General features: G+C 34.3%; 2 protein-coding genes across 2 annotated transcripts; both read right to left on the bottom strand.

The window, feature by feature from the left end:
- Window positions 1-1,525: 1,525 nt before the first annotated feature.
- Window positions 1,526-4,716, bottom strand: LOC132940932 (proprotein convertase subtilisin/kexin type 5-like). Its single transcript, XM_061008735.1, has one exon. It carries the CDS (start codon window positions 4,478-4,480, stop codon window positions 1,610-1,612), a length of 2,871 nt encoding a protein of 956 aa, XP_060864718.1. The 5' UTR covers window positions 4,481-4,716; the 3' UTR covers window positions 1,526-1,609.
- A 2,476-nt stretch (window positions 4,717-7,192) lies between these two features.
- LOC132940507 (uncharacterized) lies at window positions 7,193-7,929 on the bottom strand. The gene has a single exon (XM_061008160.1). The coding sequence runs from the start codon at window positions 7,793-7,795 to the stop codon at window positions 7,193-7,195; it is 603 nt and encodes a 200-aa protein (XP_060864143.1). The 5' UTR covers window positions 7,796-7,929.
- Between the last annotated feature and the right edge of the window lie 10,099 nt (window positions 7,930-18,028).

The following is an 18,028-nucleotide window of genomic DNA, read 5'->3' as shown; positions in this document are numbered from 1 at the left end:
AATGACATTTGACTTAGATTTAAACCTAATAGAATAATTGTCTTGGTACAGCAATGTCATCATTAAAATTATACATTAATAAACTAATATTTTTAAGGTACAAAGATTTTAGGCATAAGGTTATTCAAGTCGGTCAAAAAAAAAAAAATCTTTTTTAGACCCTCTGCTGTGACAAGATTATGAGACTTTAGATAGTTCGATTTTAATGCTGTAAAAATAATAACATTTCTTAACATCTCCTCAAAATAACGATTGGAGTTTTTTTTAGAGTTTGAACTTTTGAAAATATTATAATGTTTACAAATTTCAGTTTTTACAACATTTTTGTTCAACCATATGCATTGAAGAAATTAATATTTCTAAAAAATTCTTCAACCGTTCTTTAGAGGACGTGTTGATAATTGTTAGGATTGTTACAGAATCAAAATCGCACCAACCTAAGTCCCACAATTTTTTCACAGCCGAGGTATGTTTTTACTCGAAAAGTAACAACCGTATACTATTTCCTAATTTAACATACTGATATGTGCCTGAGTTTGCGAGAACGGTGGTTCTTAGAATGTGGATACAAGTCACAACGCGTTGAAATCATACACCTTATACTTTAGTCATTTTATATAAAAAACCGTTTTATGCTCTCGGACAATTTTTTTATATAAAAATTTTTTTCAACCAAAATAGGGCAGAGGAGGTGGCGTGCGCCTCCTGCACTACCCCTCTGGATCCACCACTGGTTAGACTATAAAATAATTAGTTTCATATTAATACTTTCATAAAAATATTTTATTATATAGTTACCTGCCTACTACTTAGTTACTCAGCTTATAGTTGTATATAACAACTAACTATTTTTTCTGATTTCTAGTTTTAGAAAATGTAAGCAAATTGAAATTAATCACTTTAATTAATGATAATATAACAATATTGCTATCATTGCATTTAAACTGACGTCAATTAAGAAAATATGCCATATGGCTTTACAAATCCCCCGTACATACTGTGAAATATTAGAATTTTTTATCGGAATACAAAACGAGTTAATCGTTGCGACTCATTGTCGGAATTAGAGTAGTCTATATTTTAAGTGAAAAATAATTAAATAAACATTTTAAATTCATAATAGTAAATACATGCCTATATTTAAATTTAATTACGTTTCTTGAAGACCCTGTAACTTATTATTTTTAAAAATAGATTATCATCTGTTATTGAAATTTACCATTAACCGACATCCATCCAGTCAAGTACGATTTTATTATTTTAATTCCAACCAAAGTTAAATAGATAGTAGGTACAAGGTACGAGGTACCTACCTATTAATTTAAGTAAATTCAATTACGTTGTGTACTTGTGTGTACTGACACACGCAAGTATTTTTTTCATAGATTCGATACAGTGTGATCTGGTTAAAATGTAGGTACCCATATGCGTCAAACTATCAAAGATAATAATAAGTAAATACATTTAAAAAACAATTTATTTTACAATTTTAAAAATATAATAATTATCAAACATGAGGGCCATCTCGGGGACATATTTCACTGGCGTATTCAGCGCATTTCGAGTTAGATCATCGTTCGAGAAATCTCCAACGTCCCAGACAGTCAAACTATTCACCGTACGCTGCGAAGTTGCACGTTAGCGAGTTCCACAGGCACCCGTTTTCCCGTGCGTACACCAGGCACTCCAGGTGACCGTTCTCCGCGGCGCTGCTGCACGTAACCTCGTCCCAGGGACACCCGTTCTCAAAGGCGTATGCTAGGCACTTCAGATGACCGTTCAACGCGGCGCTGCTGCACGTATCCTCGTCCCAGGGACACCCGTTCTCAAAAGCGTAAGCTAGGCACTGAAGGTGACCGTTCAACGCGGCTCTGCTGCACGTATCCTCGTCCCAGGAACACCCGTTCTCAAAGGCGTAAGCTAGGCACTGAAGGTGACCGTTCAACGCGGCGCTGCTGCACGTAACATCGTCCCAAGCGCAATGGTTTTCCCGTGCGTAAGTCAGGCACTCCAGGTGACCGTTCGTTGCTGCGTTGCTGCACGTATTCTCGTCCCAGGGACATCCGTTTTCCCGTGCGTAAGTGAGGCACTCCAGATGACCGTTCAACGCGGCACTGCTGCACGTATCATCGTCCCAAGGGCAATGGTTTTCCCATGCGTAAGTCAGGCACTCCAGGTGACCGTTCGTTGATGCGTTGCTGCACGTACTCTCGTCCCAGGGACATCCGTTTTCCCGTGCGTAAGTGAGGCACTCCAGATGACCGTTCAACGCGGCGCTGCTGCACGTATCCTCGTCCCAAGGGCAATGGTTTTCTCGTGCATAAGTCAGGCACTCTAGGTGACCGTTCGTCGCTGCGTTGCTGCACGTATTCTCGTCCCAGGGACATCCATTTTCCCGTGCGTAAGTGAGGCACTCCAGATGACCGTTCAACGCGGAACTGCTGCACGTATCCTCGTCCCAAGGGCAATGGTTTTCCCGTGCGTAAGTCAGGCACTCCAGATGACCGTTGAACGCGGCGCTGCTGCACGTATCCTCGTCCCAAGGGCAATTGTTTTCTCGTGCATAAGTCAGGCACTCTAGGTGACCGTTCGTCGCTGCGTTGCTGCACGTATTCTCGTCCCAGGGACATCCATTTTCCCGTGCGTAAGTGAGGCACTCCAGATGACCGTTCAACGCAGCGCTGCTGCATGTATCCTCGTCCCAAGGGCAATGGTTTTCTCGTGCGTAAGTCAGGCACTCCAAGTGACCGTTCATCGCTGCGTTACTGCACGTATCCTCGTCCCAGGGACACCCGTTCTCAAAGGCGTAAGCAAGGCATTGCAGGTGACCGTTCAACGCGGCTCTGCTGCACGTATCCTCGTCCCAGGGACACCCGTTCTCAATGGCATAAGCTAGGCACTGCAGGTGACCGTTCGTCGCTGCGTTGCTGCACGTATTCTCGTCCCAGGGACACCCGTTCTCAAAGGCGTAAGCTAGGCACTGCAGGTGACCTTTCAACGCAGCGCTGCTGCACGTATTCTCGTCCCAGGGACATCCGTTTTCCCGTGCATAAGTGAGGCACTCCAGATGACAGTTCAACGCGGCACTGCTGCACGTATCCTCGTCCCAAGGGCAATGGTTTTCCCATGCGTAAGTCAGGCACTCCAGGTGACCGTTTAACGCGGCGCTGCTGCACGTATCCTCGTCCCAGGGACACCCATTCTCAAAGGCGTAAGCTATGCATTGCAGGTGACCATTTAACGCAGCGACGCTGCACGTATGCTGGTCCCAAGGGCACCTGTTTTCCCGTGCGTATACCAGACAGTCCAGGTGACCGTTCATCGCTGCAGTGCCGCACGTAACCTCGTCCCAGGGACACCCGTTCTCAAAAGCGTAAGCTAGGCACTTCAGATGACCGTTCAACGTGGCGCTGCTGCACGAAACCTCATCCCAGGGACACCCGTTCTCAAAAGCGTAAGCTAGGCACTTCAGATGACCGTTCAACGTGGCGCTGCTGCACGTAACCTCATCCCAGGGACACCTGTTCTCAAAAGCGTAAGCTAGGCACTGCAGGTGACCGTTCAACGCGGCTCTGCTGCACGTATCCTCGTCCCAGGGACACCCGTTCTCAAAGGCGTAAGCTAGGCACTGCAGGTGACCTTTCAACGCGGCGCTGCTGCACGTATCCTCGTCCCAGGGACACCTGTTCTCAAAGGCGTAAGCTAGGCACTGCAGGTGACCGTTCGTTGCTGCGTTGCTGCACGTACTCTCGTCCCAGGGACATCCGTTTTTCCGTGCGTAAGTGAGGCACTCCAGATGACCGTTCAACGCGGCGCTGCTGCACGTATCCTCGTCCCAAGGACAATGGGTTTCCCGTGCGTAAGTCAGGCACTCCAGGTGACCGTTTGTCGCTGCGTTGCAGCACGTATTCTCGTCCCAGGGACATCCGTTTTCCCGTGCGTAAGTGAGGCACTCCAGATGACCGTTCAATGCGGCGCTGCTGCACGTATCCTCGTCCCAAGGGCAATGGTTTTCCCGTGTGAAAGTCAGGCACTCCAGATGACCGTTCAACGCGGCGTTGCTGCATGTATCCTCATCAAATGGACACCCGTTCTCAAAAGCGTACCTTAGACATTCCAGATTGCCTGATTTCGCAGCCAGATCACACGCCTTGCCTCTGAAATTGGCCAATCCAGGCACGGTGTCCCAATGGACGCCAATCTCGTGTGCTAGTTTCAGGCAATCGATGTGCCCGTTGAACGCTGCCTTCTCGCATATGTGTTTAAACATATCGTCATTGATGGCGAACTGAGACCGCCTGAACATTGTCTGCCTATCGTTGCGCCCGTCTTGGTCTTTGTCGACTTTGAATAATTCTAACAGCGACTGGCAACAATTTCGCATATCGATATCCGGCGTGTGCAGCAAGTCAAACCTGTTACGTTCGAAGTCGTTGCACGCGTAGTACGCCGTTTTCACTAGGCTAGGTAGTTTGTACATTTTCTCGTTGTCCGATGACGTCCACTCCAAACGTACAGTAGATTGCTTTCCACGCGTAAGTTAACGAAAACTCGAAATGATCACTCAAGACGTTTAAGAATAAGTACCGATAAAACAATGAACCGCCTGAGTTCACTATAACAATTATAAACTCACGAGGAAAAATAATGTTCAACGATAAAAATATTTTTGATAATAGACGTGATCGCAAACTCGATTTAGGCAAACCAGTAAAGCGTTATGAATCTAAGATGGCGCACGAATAACGACATTAAAATCAAAATCAAAATTGGTACAATGTACAAACAACTCAAGCGGTTCTCATTGGTCGGGCGACCGCACCGCCACTAACTTATAGAAGTTAACTATCGAAAAATTAGCGTTAGGAATACCAATTTTAATAAAAAATATCTAATATCTAAGTGTTGGCGAATGTGGTCACACTGATTTTGATGGAGTTCCAAGTTGCCGCAAAAGCCATACTGGTTAGACGTATTTTGAGGTTAGGAAGTATTATTTATATGGCACTCGGGTTTATTTTTATGGACTTTCTTGGACCATATAAACTAGTTGGTTTATAATAAACTAGTTAGTTTATATGGTCAAAAGTTATTTTAAACTAGTTTAATACGCTATAATGTCATAACCTTAAACAAGCGCAGCCTCATTAAGCGGAATGTTGATAACTGATAATGCTGATAATTTCCCCCACTTTGTGCATCGATACAATAGGCTGTATAATATACGAGTATAAAATATAGCGTTAAGTGTTGCCGAACGTACCGAACATTAACGAACCTTTGTCATTGAGTGGGAGTTAGTTGTTACAAAAAGTCCGCTATAACCAAAATTTAAATAAACCATATTTTTTTTAGGTCATCTTTGTTCTTAGCACTAGGTACTTGATTTTTTTAATCTGAATATACTGAACATTTTGATAATTGTATACAATAAAATCTAACGTATTTACGTATACCGTATACGTACACAAAAATAAAAATAACGGCTGTGACAGTCTGTAATAGTACCCACCTACTTTGCAGTCTGCACAGAGAGTGTCACAGACGCACAGTAAATTGACAAATGAGAATTGGAAATAAAATGATTATATTAAAATAGTATTCAACCACTCTTCGAAAGGGCAATACAATTAATATTGGTGATACGAATACGGGACAGGTAAAGGTAATAAAATAATATATTTATATTATATATTTATATATAATAGGGTCGTTATATAGGTAAGCTTGAAGCTAATATGCAATAAGTAGATAAGCTATTACTCTATAACCTTAAACACATAAACACATTTCTTCCGCGAAAACTATGACCAATTACGATAAATTCATACTTGGTACGCTACACTGTACACAATTTCAATTATATTATATCATATTTTATAATATAACTAGGGCTAGGATTTATATGTATTTGCATATTTTTTTCCTTAAATCCAAATTGATTGGTTGTCAGATTTGTCCACTAATTGGTTTATTCTCGTTTAAATAGAACTATTTATTTTTTGCATATTTTTGCATATTTTGAACATAATGTATATAATTGCATATTTATAGATTTTTGAGATTTTGATTTATTTAACTTAAATTTTTAAATTTTTATAATTTACTGTTAATTTTAAATGGTGTTTATTACATCGTGTGATGTGGAAAGGTGTTTTAGTCAATATAAATCTATTCTACGTTCAAATCGCCGGTCATTTACATTTTAAAATTCGAAACGACATATTATCATAGGTAGTAGCATCTAATAATATAAACTAATATTTAATGTAATTACCTATATAATTTAATATTTAATGTCATAAGCTTAAAGATTTTAGAATTTTTTTTTAATGTTCTTGTATTAAGTGTTCATTTTATCATATTTTGCTGTCGTATTTTAACATATTTATTTAAAGTAATTTGAAAAAAAAAATATAGAAAATGTGTTTATTTAATAATATTTATGTGGTATAATTTAGCATATTTTTGCATATTTTTAATAAAACAAATGTATATTTCATCATTTTTTATTGCATATAAACCCTAGCCCTAATTATGACACATCGATGTGTACGCACAGCGTGTGTGTGTGTGTGTGTGTGTGTGTATTCTGCAGACATTTCGCTACCGGCTCCAAAGAAGTATAGGTGTACACTTTGATTTCAACGCGCATTTGTTGACGACAAACCACTACTACTTTTAAATAATTTGCGGTTAGCGTCAACGACTTGCGATTTGCGAACTGTTGAGGACAGCCAACGGGAGTAGGTTACCACAGTATATATATAGATATAATCAGTACAATTTAAATAAGGTACAAACATGACATAATATAATAATATAGTAATGAGAAATAAATGGTACAGGTGGAATCAAAAAATTAACACACACAAAACAATAATGATATAAAATATGTATGGCTTGAGGCGAGTGGTTGACGTTGGCATAAGACTGTACGACGCCGGACAAATGACGGCGTACGTGCACTAACGGCCGCAAACAAATGAGGACGAACTCGTACATTAACTTGAACAAAAACGGACCAAGTGTCCGACAATCACAACGGGCGTCGCGAGTTCAGGACATTTGGACGGGAGCCTGGTACAAACGTACCTAAGCCAAAAACCGGTTGACCGGTGGTGAACGGTGGTAACTGCAGGTAACATAGGCGGGATCATGGTGGCAGGGGATGAGGTAGAATTTTGTGGAATCAATCCAGGTCAACAAAACTCCGACAGAAGCATATTATGCGTGTAGTGTTGACCAAGGATTTCCACATGAATCTTTTCGACCTCTTCCATAATGACCTGCGACGGTCAGGCCCTGCGGGATTTGGCTGAATTTCAGCTGCCACCGGTAAAACAGACTTCACTGGTCCGTATACGGGCGAGCGAATGCTGAGCTCTGCAGAAGATCGGAAAAAGACTGCATGTTCTCGCAGCGGCCGTAACTGTAGCCCGACCGTTGTGACGATCCTGCGATCCACAGCCAAGTCTAAAGCGTGTATCAAGGAAAGGCCATAACGTTGCTGCGGGTATTTTAGCGTTTCCGTTTGGTCCTGTGTCTCCGCAGTTGTATGAACAGGTGGCTCTGGTGGTGAGTCGATCTTTACTACCGGGTTGGTCACGGGTGAGTCATCAGTTGTCAGTTGTGGCGTCGACCGAAAACCCTCTGCAATACCGCGCCGTAACGGAAACTTGTCAGTAGTGTTCTTGCGGTAACCGGCCAAGTCCAAAGCGTCAATCAAGCAGTGACCCTCATCGGCGTAATTAAGCGACAGTGTGCATCTTGAAGATTCCACGTTGGCTTCCATCTCAGTCGTGTTTATACGAAGTTTAAAAGGCAAACAGAAATCACAAACCGTTTTTCTTACGAAATAATATGTCTACGACTGTCCCGAATGAGTGATAAACATGTAATGACGGATTTCAAATTATTTCTATAACAGTCCTAAAATATATAAATAATAGTCTTGTAGTTTACCTAGTTTATATTGTGGCCAGCTATGGTAAGTAGCAATTAAATACAAACAGCAGTTACAAGTACCTATATTATCATATCTTAACAATAATAATTTTTTATGAATAAAAACCGACGAATGTTCTTAAAATGATACCGGTTTTAGCGTAATCAGAATCATATCACATTGTGACATGATTTAGAAAAAAATCTTAATAAAAGGTTATAACTAAATACTTTAGATTTAAGTTATATCTATTTTAAAAAAAAAATATCTAAGCAGACATCATAGATAAGTGTAAATGTTCGTTGATTAAATTAGTATAAAAATATTACAATGCGAATATTATTTATAAGTACGTTAAATGTACTTTAATTTATTAGGGAATAATATCATTGTTACTTAATTTTTATGTAATATTAGGTAAATAACTTAATGGCTAATGGATAGGGTTGCTATTCGTCCCGGTTTTAACGGCGTGTCCTGGTGTCCCGGCAGGTCATTAAGTTTGTCCCGATTAATAGAAGCTGAGGGAAAATAACTTTAATACTATATTAATTAATAATAACACATAACATAATGTCGTATACTGGATCATGATATGATTATCTTATTGAGTTAGGGAAAGGATGAATGAACATACTGAACGAGGTATAACAGTGTGTAAAATTAATTTTGATTTAACTAGTAAGGAATTTTATGAAAATATTAAGAATATTATAATTCTATTGAAAGAAATTCATTCAAACGAAAATCATAAATATTAGTAATAACTAATAAGTGTTAGTAAGGAACAGTGTTGGGAATAGATAACTAAAAAATTATCTAGATAAGATAAGATCATTTTAACAAAATATAATCTAGATAAAAATAAAGATAACATAAATGATAAATTACCGAATACTACTTATGACTTTAAAAGTGATTTAAAATCAGGAAGAACTCGAGCATTTAGACATCAATGGTTCCACGAAAACGGTTCATGGTTGACATATTCAGCTCTTGAGTGTGTGAAAGGAGCTTTTTGTAGAATATGTGTGTTGTTCAAGCCATCAATTCATAGAGGCGTACAAGGTGGATTTATAATAAAACCGTTTACTAAGTATAAGGATTTTCATGCATCTTCTAAAATATATTTGTCTTCAAATTGGAACACTGAATCAATGTCAAGAGCAAAAGATTTTATGGATATTATGAATGGTAAAAAAATTAGTGTTATTGAAGAAGTAAATTCTGGATTGCATAAAAAAATAGAAACTAATAGGCTAAAATTAAAATCTATTATATCAACTATCTTGTTTTGTGGAACTCACGACCTTCCCTTACGAGGGAAAAATCAGATTCTGGTGTCTTTCACGACCTTTTGAATTTTTGTATTAAATCTGGCAATGAGATATTGAAAGATCATTTTTTAACTAATGTGGGAAATGCTAAATATTTGTCCCATAGAACTCAAAATGAATTAATTACATTGTGTCGAAAAATATTAAAAGAAGAAATAGTATGTGAAGCTAATGCCGCAAATGCGTTTTCCATTATTGCTGACGAATCAGCAGATATTTCTGGTGTTGAGCAGCTAACAATTGTAATTAGATTTTTAGACAAACAGTCAAAGATTCGAGAAGAATTCCTTGGCTTTTTACCATTAGATAAATTAGACGCAGAATCAGTTGCTACTAAAATTTTATCATTTATGGAACATAGTGGCCTTAATTTAATTACATTTTGTGGATAAGGGTATGATGGCTGTGCTACAATGGCTGGCAATTTAGGCGACGTTGCTAATCCAGCATTATTTATAAAAATGAAAAAACAATAGTACACTGACAGCATAACTAGTATTTATAATTTTTATAAAATTGAAAATCTGTTAGCTGAAAGTGAAAGTTGGTATAGTTTATGACAAAAAAATACTGCCAAGGTATGGGCATAATAGATTTACTAGAACATAGCAAAATATTTTTCCCTGGCATTACAATTTTGCATTAGAAATTTTTCTGTCTTTGCCAGCTACAAATTGTGCAGCTGAAAGGTCATTTAGCACTTTACGAAGGGTTAAAACTTGGCTTCGGTCTACGACGGGTGAAGACCGATTAAATGGCCTATGTATGTTAAGTGTCCATCGTGAATGACTTGATATAAGAAAAGAGAAATTAATTGAACAGTTAATAACAAGGTTTGCAATAGAACAACCATGAAGACTTCAGTTTTTTTTAATAACGAATAAATAGCATATAATTCTAACACATTTTGTAGCTTACAAGGAATAAACTTTTTTTAATATATTTTTTTGTGTTAACCTCTCCCTGATCAATTTCCTGCGGATGCCCATGGTCTGGTTTATATAAAGATGTATTAACTCAAACACAATTAATATATTATGACGGCAGCATGTTACTTGCGTCCCAAAAAAGGTATATTTTTCAGGTAGTAAATTTGACCGGTTAGCGGGACGCAAGTCAGCTATATATGTTATCGATATTATCTACTAAAATCACTAAAATCGATAATTCATAAACTGTACTGTATTTATTAATTTTTTTTAATGTATGGAAAAATTGTGTAGTTGTAAATTGGTCGCGATTAATGGTTTTTATATAATCAATAGTTATAAGTTTGGATATCATAAAACTTTAAGGAATAATAATTTTCGATGGAAGTGTACGAATAAAAGTTGTATGAAACTAGATGTTCATGACAATTTAATAAGTGATCCTACTTCACATACTCCATATCAATAATTGACAATTTATTATTACTACATATTATTATCATTATCGTGACAAAATGTAAAACATGAATTTGTATATTGTTAATATTATTATTACCATAAATATCATGACAAAAGTTATTATCATACCATATGAGTTTTTTTTATTTAATATACTTCTATATTATAAATACAAATAAAAATCAATGTATTTTTTTTAATTTAAATTTTTATATCGATTATATCGATATTTTTGGGACGCAATTAGGTTATAAAAAAAGGTATACAGGGACGCAAATAGACTATGACTTTTTTGAACCTTTTTTTGAGGGACGCAACTCACTAACTGATAATAATTTCGGACGCAAGTAGTATGCTCCTATTATGACGATCCAAATTATGTAGTTACCAAATTAAATCTTTTAACATCATCACAAAGTGTTGATATTACTGGTGTTAATAATGAAATCATACCTATTTTAGAAGAATTAAGTGAGACTGATGAGAGGAATATTATAATATAATGACGACATTAGTAAATATAGCTAATGAGCTACATAGACCAGTGAGAAAAATATTTTCTAGACGTAGTATGATAGGCAACTAAAATATATTTAAAACCAATAAAAAGTTTATTGATGACCTAGGATATGCAATTCTAAAAATAATTTGGTTTTAAATATAGGTATTTTAGTTATAGTGACATCCTCAAAATATGTGTGGGTCAATTCGCTGAAAAATAAAACGTGGAAAGAATGTACAAAAGGTATGTTTTATATATAAAAGCTAATCCAAAATTGTTACAGACAGATAATGATACAGAATTTAATAATACTAAATTTAAAGATTTAATGAAAAAAATATAAAACTAGACATTATAGTTCATAATATAGTGTTATCAACGTGTTAAATTGGTGAACTTATATATCTATATATATAAACATTTCACTGCAACAGGTGTCAGGTACATGGAAATAGAATTGGTGCAATATAATATCAAAAATTATACACAACTATAATAATACAAAACATGGAAATAAGGTCCGTTATCCCAGCACTGCCAAGTTTGAAACTGAAGACCAAAATTATCTAGTATTATGTACTCTATTTTGTACAGTTTTGTACACCACCCCTAGTCCCCCGACAACGAGAAAACCCGCTTTCCCCATGTCCGTGTTGCGGTAACGTTGCCCATGACCGGTTATTATCAAATCAAAATTTAACTCGTACAGTATTATGTAATTTATTTTGTACAATTTTGTACAAACAGAATACAATTTTGTCCATCTCCCCCAACACGAGAAAACGCTTGTTCTCCATGACCGTACCAGGTAAAAGTATCGATACATTCTTTCGATATTCCATCTCTACAGTTACAACACTATGACGTAACCATATTTTTGTTCAGTGATAACGAAACCTTAGTTCCATGGATAATTCTTAATGGATAGTCCATCAGACTCAAGGTTTATAGAAGATTAGAAGAATCAAGATAGTACAACAAAGAAGTATGACAGTGATCGAAAATGAAAAGTCTATAGCGCTAACGGAATATAATCGAAAGGAGAATATTGGAAATCTGGGAATAAACATAAAGCTACCACAAAAAGAGGTAAATGTTATTCTTGAAATTTACCAGGGTATCGGAAAAGTCAATGCAGAAAATACTTGAAAATCAAAAAGTCAAGAAAACACACGGAGAAACCACTAACAAGTAAAAGTGATGATGACAATGCATTTATTACTGGTACAATTAATACAAACGATATTGAGGAAAGTTGGTTACTTGACTCCTCGGGAGTATCCGATCATAATAAGTGCGGTAAAAAAAAATTGGTTTCATAATATTATTATTTTGAGTATATTTAAGTAAGAATATTGGGTGACGGTTCAATTTTGTTAACAGAAGGAAAGGGTGGTATAAAAATATTATCATTTGCAAACAATAAATGGAATAATAATTACTTAATAGACGTAGATACTATATTATGTACCGCAATTAAAATATAATTTATTTTTGTGTTGTACAGTGTTAGTTAAAAGCTTAACACTATCATCAGATAAAAATAAATGTGGGTTTTCAAATAACGGGCAGATAGTCTTTGCAAGTCCAATTATTGAGAAACAGGGAAAACTATTTGAAATAAAGTTCATAGTCATCACTAATAATAAAAATTGAATAATGTTATCAAGAAAACATAAAGATTATGTCCGCGATTCCAGTTCCATACACACCCGAGCCAAACAGGACCAAGAATAGGTATAAAAATATACTATAAAATTATGAAGGTCGTTTATGACAATTATATGTAAATATAAAACTTAAAATAAAATTATATAAAATTCAAAAATTTGTCGATAGGTGTTGTTGGGTCAGCGATATACGAAATTTAAAAAAAAACCAAATCCCAAGGGGGGGAGGGGGTGGTCCACCTTTCGCCCCCCTTATAACCGCCACTGTACAATTATAATTTATAAATAAAATATAGCATTAAGTCATGTTTGGTTGTTACCAGATTATTATTATAACCTGTACATTTAAAAACATTTAAATTTGTTTTTTATATTATTTATAACATTTTTGTAATGGGTCACATCAAATTTAATGTTATAATATGCTTAAAGATTAAAATGTTGGGATTAGTAGATTTATCATAGTCAAATACAATTAATATATAAAATCTCAACTGTTCTTATACCTATAGTTCAAAAAGTTAATAAGTTGATAACTTTCAAGAACATCAACTATCTTCATGTCATGACAGTCATGTTAGTGTTTTTTAATTTCTAAATTAATTATAACCAAATATATTATATACATTTTCCAAATGATCAATTTATCAATACAATATATACAATAGGTAATAGGTATCAGGAATGTATATTATATGCGGGTACATACCTACTTTATATTATATTTTTTCCCTGGTCTTATATCATATTTCGCAAGTATACTTGCAACAATTAGTAATTTATGGATAAACTGGTAGGTTGGTAGGTAGGTATAATATGATAATATTATATAAAACCATATAAACACGACTTCAGATAATAAATAATATTTTACACTATTAATATTGTAACTTTGTTATTAATTTCTATTGTATAGGTATTCATATAAATATATCATCAACAATTATAGTTTTATTAAGTGGCCTCCCTATAGCATTGATTTAAGGAGAATCATTTAGGCACTTTCTATGTGTTAGTCGTAAATGATTATTAGTGTGTGCGGCATCCATGCGGGTCAATTGTAGCGGAACGGAGGGCTCTCGCACGCACTCGCACGCACATGTCAGTATGTAATATTGTGATCACGAAAAATGTTTATTTTTCACTCAAACATACAATTCTAATCTCAACGATACGAGGGACTGATCGAGGTACATTTTTAAAACTGTATTTAGTTCATTAAATATTTAAGTTTGAAATTCTGAATTTTTTTGAATTTTTTTACAAAATGTATTGCAATTTAAATCACAAAAATTAAAAATGTGGCTCGATCGTTCCCTTGTATATATTACGGACAATCCGAATATTTTTTCAGAATGAAAAACGTGTTAATTGTCGACACGTATCGTTGAAATTAGAAACAGTAGTTTTTGACAAAAAAGAGGTGGTGCTGTGGTGGTGAGGCCCCTTAATAATTATACACGCGTAGGTATGCCAATGAACAAACATGACACTCCAATTTTACCAATTGATTAAACTTTGTCTGCAGAACTTGATAATATTATATCATTGACCAACACAACTATTGTTAGTTTTATATTTTGGTCACAAATATTTATTATTTGCTTGACCTAAATCTATTGAAAATTAATTAGATATACATCCTGATTTTGAAACAATTATTAATAAAATACAATTGCCGTCTATCGTTAACAATTTATTATGTAGGTACAATAGGTATCTATACTTATCAAAATGTATTCACAATTATTAGATTGAATATTTCAAAAAAATGTAGTCAATAATTGCATCATATTTTAATATTTTTTTTATGATATTGAAGTCCGGGAAAACACCATTATCATTAAAAGTAATCAATAACAATTTAAGCTAATTGTTTTACTATAATTAAAAATAGTGTGTTATTGCAAAAAAGTATTTAATTTGTTTTAATATTCCATTTAACAGTTAAATGAGGTACTTTTTAGTTTTTATTTTATGCGAGTATTTAGTAATGTTATAAAAAAAACTAATGTTTATCATTTTTAAATCATTGTATTGTACCAATTAAGTCATTACCTTTCGTTCATAATTTGTTTTAAAATATGAAGTGGTGATCGTTTACATCTTATCAAATGAACCACTAGAGTTTTTATTTTAATATTTGTTAGTTGTAATCATAGGCGCAATTTGGACAGTTGATTTGGGGGGGGCTAAATTTATAAAATCAAAACAGACTCACATAATATTTTTATTAGGCAGATTTAAGAATGAATATATTTAAAAACTAAGGGGGGCTTAAATAAAACTAGGAGGGGCTAAGCCCCCCCTCAAATTGCGTCTATGGTTGTAATAATAAATTAATAAGTTTCGATAAAATTTTAATGTAGGTTCATACTCAACAGCTTACTTTTAATTGGCAATTAAACCTAAACAAAAGGTTAATAACTATTCGACACAGTAAGCTAATTAATCGATTTCATTGACCAATAGTTATCGTTTTTTATAATGCATAAAATATATAATATATATTATACATAAATAATCAAAACTACCTATAATATACAATAACTATTGTTATGTTCGTTTTGCGTTTGTTTGACAAAGCTTGACAATGTATTACAAATATAAACTATTTGTTTGCTTGTTTTTCCAGTACTGGGAATACAAAGAACCCGCTCAGTACCCTTATTTACTCTTCCCCTATAATAATTATATGAGTTGTATTTTTTTTTACAAATTAAGATTTTTCGGTTTAATCACTTATTGTCTTTAGGTTAGTTATTTTGATCATTGAATTGTTTGTAGTGTGCTTGTTAATACGGTAAACAGAGTCGCAGTGATACGTTTATTATTTGTGCATCAGTTATGTTCCTAAGTATATATTAATGTTATGTAATTTTGAGGATTATATCATACACATTTGCAGTATACAATTTGTCAATATGCATCTCATAATGTGTGTAAATAGGTACGTAGTTTCAGATTACTGCACTTGTAGACATTACTGAAACTCTGTGATTTATTAATTAATTAAAAATATTGTAAAACAGAATTTGTGTTTGAAATAAATAAAATTTAAATTCGAACTATTCAACCGAACTATATGTATACTTACGCTGAGTATATGAAATCAGACTATTGTGATATAAACATTCTTATCATAATAGTAAAAAAAAAAACACTGTAAACAAGTATACAGTATTTTTAAACACAAGTCTTAGCTATAACAATTATTGTAAGCTCCGTCATTGATTGGTCGCTAAATTACGAGTATAACCACGACTAAAATAATATAGTAAGATGGCTTAATATGAACATCTCATAATTAATGTACGTTTTGTTTTTTTTAACCTAGCATTCTAGCACACTATAATATAATAAATAAAAGCATTTAGGATTCCTTGTCAAATGTTGGCATAGTTTGAGCATGTCGACTACATAATTTTTTTTGTAAATTCAACGTTAACAGTTCGAATATCTTATAACTACAATATAATATTGGATAGTCTTAAACACATATTATTATATCGCATATTATGTACAAATATAATATATTTAAAAAAAAAAGTCTGTAACTATATATGTGTGATAAAAGCTAAAGGTAAACTAAATCGAACGATCGAAAACGAAAACTGGGAAAAAGTTCGCGGGCAATCGTGATTTTTGTCAGAAGTTTATATATTTGCCCGTACACGAAATATGTACGTCGTACAATACATAATGCAACATTATTATCCATGCTTAACGTACCTACCTATGTGTGTGAATGACCGGTTTAAAAATATTATATTATATTATATTGATATACATAATACACGACGATTCACTGCAGGTACCTAATTGACGAATTTTAAAGTGATACATACAATTTACACAAAATGTTCATATTGCAGGTTTGGACGAATTGGAAACACATTTTATTTTTTGATCCATATACGTTTTTAATTACCTTTAATTTATAACGCTTATAATATTCGGACTACGCTGTTATAGGTAGGATACTATAATATACGACTGCTCTAAAATTTTAACGAACACTCAAATTATCTCCTACAGTCCTACCTACGCCCAATACATTATAATTACCTATATTATTAATAGGAGCACCTATTGGCTATTATATATATATACACAGGACATTAACAAACAACAAACTAATCATAAAAATGTGAAAAGACCCATTCGTCAATGCGGTGGTTAGGCATCCAGGTAAAATTAATGAATCGAAGTATTGTCTAAAATCATAATATGATATAATAATATTATATAATATCATCACTCTATAGAATAAATATAATTAAATCGCGCCGTTATTTGCTTTTTGTGATTTCAGTTGATTTTAATGAAATAAAATTGACTTTATCATTAATTTGTTTCCATACGTCAAATCTGTTCATGATGGCGTGCCGGTGTAAAAACTAATTATTTGTAAAATATCACTATAGTACTCTTCGCTGATCCAAAAATCGTGAATAAATAACATTAGAGTGCCAAAATAATATTTATTTTTTTTTCATTTATTAAAATATATATTATTAATCAACCGTGGTCGACCATCGATTGTTTCGTATGCGTTATTTTTTAGAATTCATTTACTAGAATAATCGTGATACCTAAAGTTATGTAGATCGATATTATAGTACTGTCTACACAAAACGTCTACCTATGTATATTATATTTCGTGCTATCCGTGATCTATTGTGTGTCTAATTGATTAATCTAAATTAAATTTCCTTACCGCTATACAGCTCCTGTTGATTGTTATTAATTTTTTTTCTCGTTATATTTACCAAGAATAATAGTGTGTTGGAATGGCCAACATTTTTTGTCTTCTAATTTTGATTTTGTACGGGTTACGTCAATATACCTACATGATTATAATAATCTAATTTCTGTCTTCAGACCGTTCAGGCGGGAGTGTACTTCTCTTTATTTTTTTCTTTTTATAAATTTCATTCTTTGCGGAATGTTCTTATTTTTTTTTAATGAGGACAATGCAAAGTAAATATAATAGCAGAATACAATGTTACCTAACCGAGGCGGTCTGATAGGCAATCATTATTGCTTTAGCGTAAACGATCGCTTTTCGATGACAACGCCTTTAACGTGGTTTCAGCATTACGAAAGTGTACATAAATAATTATAAATAATTATATTTTATTACTTATAAATAGTTTATAATAAATAACAAACGTGTTAAA

This window comes from Metopolophium dirhodum, chromosome 3 (genome assembly GCF_019925205.1).
Source record: "Metopolophium dirhodum isolate CAU chromosome 3, ASM1992520v1, whole genome shotgun sequence".
Taxonomy (NCBI): Eukaryota; Metazoa; Arthropoda; class Insecta; order Hemiptera; family Aphididae; genus Metopolophium; species Metopolophium dirhodum.
The sequence above is the reverse complement of the archived record's forward strand: the minus strand, read 5'-3'. Positions and strand labels throughout refer to the sequence as shown.

Coding starts and splice junctions, on each gene's coding strand:
- LOC132940932 (XM_061008735.1), bottom strand. CDS start 4,480: ATGTACAAACTACCTAGCCTAGTGAAAACGGCGTACTACGCGTGCAAC.
- LOC132940507 (XM_061008160.1), bottom strand. CDS start 7,795: ATGGAAGCCAACGTGGAATCTTCAAGATGCACACTGTCGCTTAATTAC.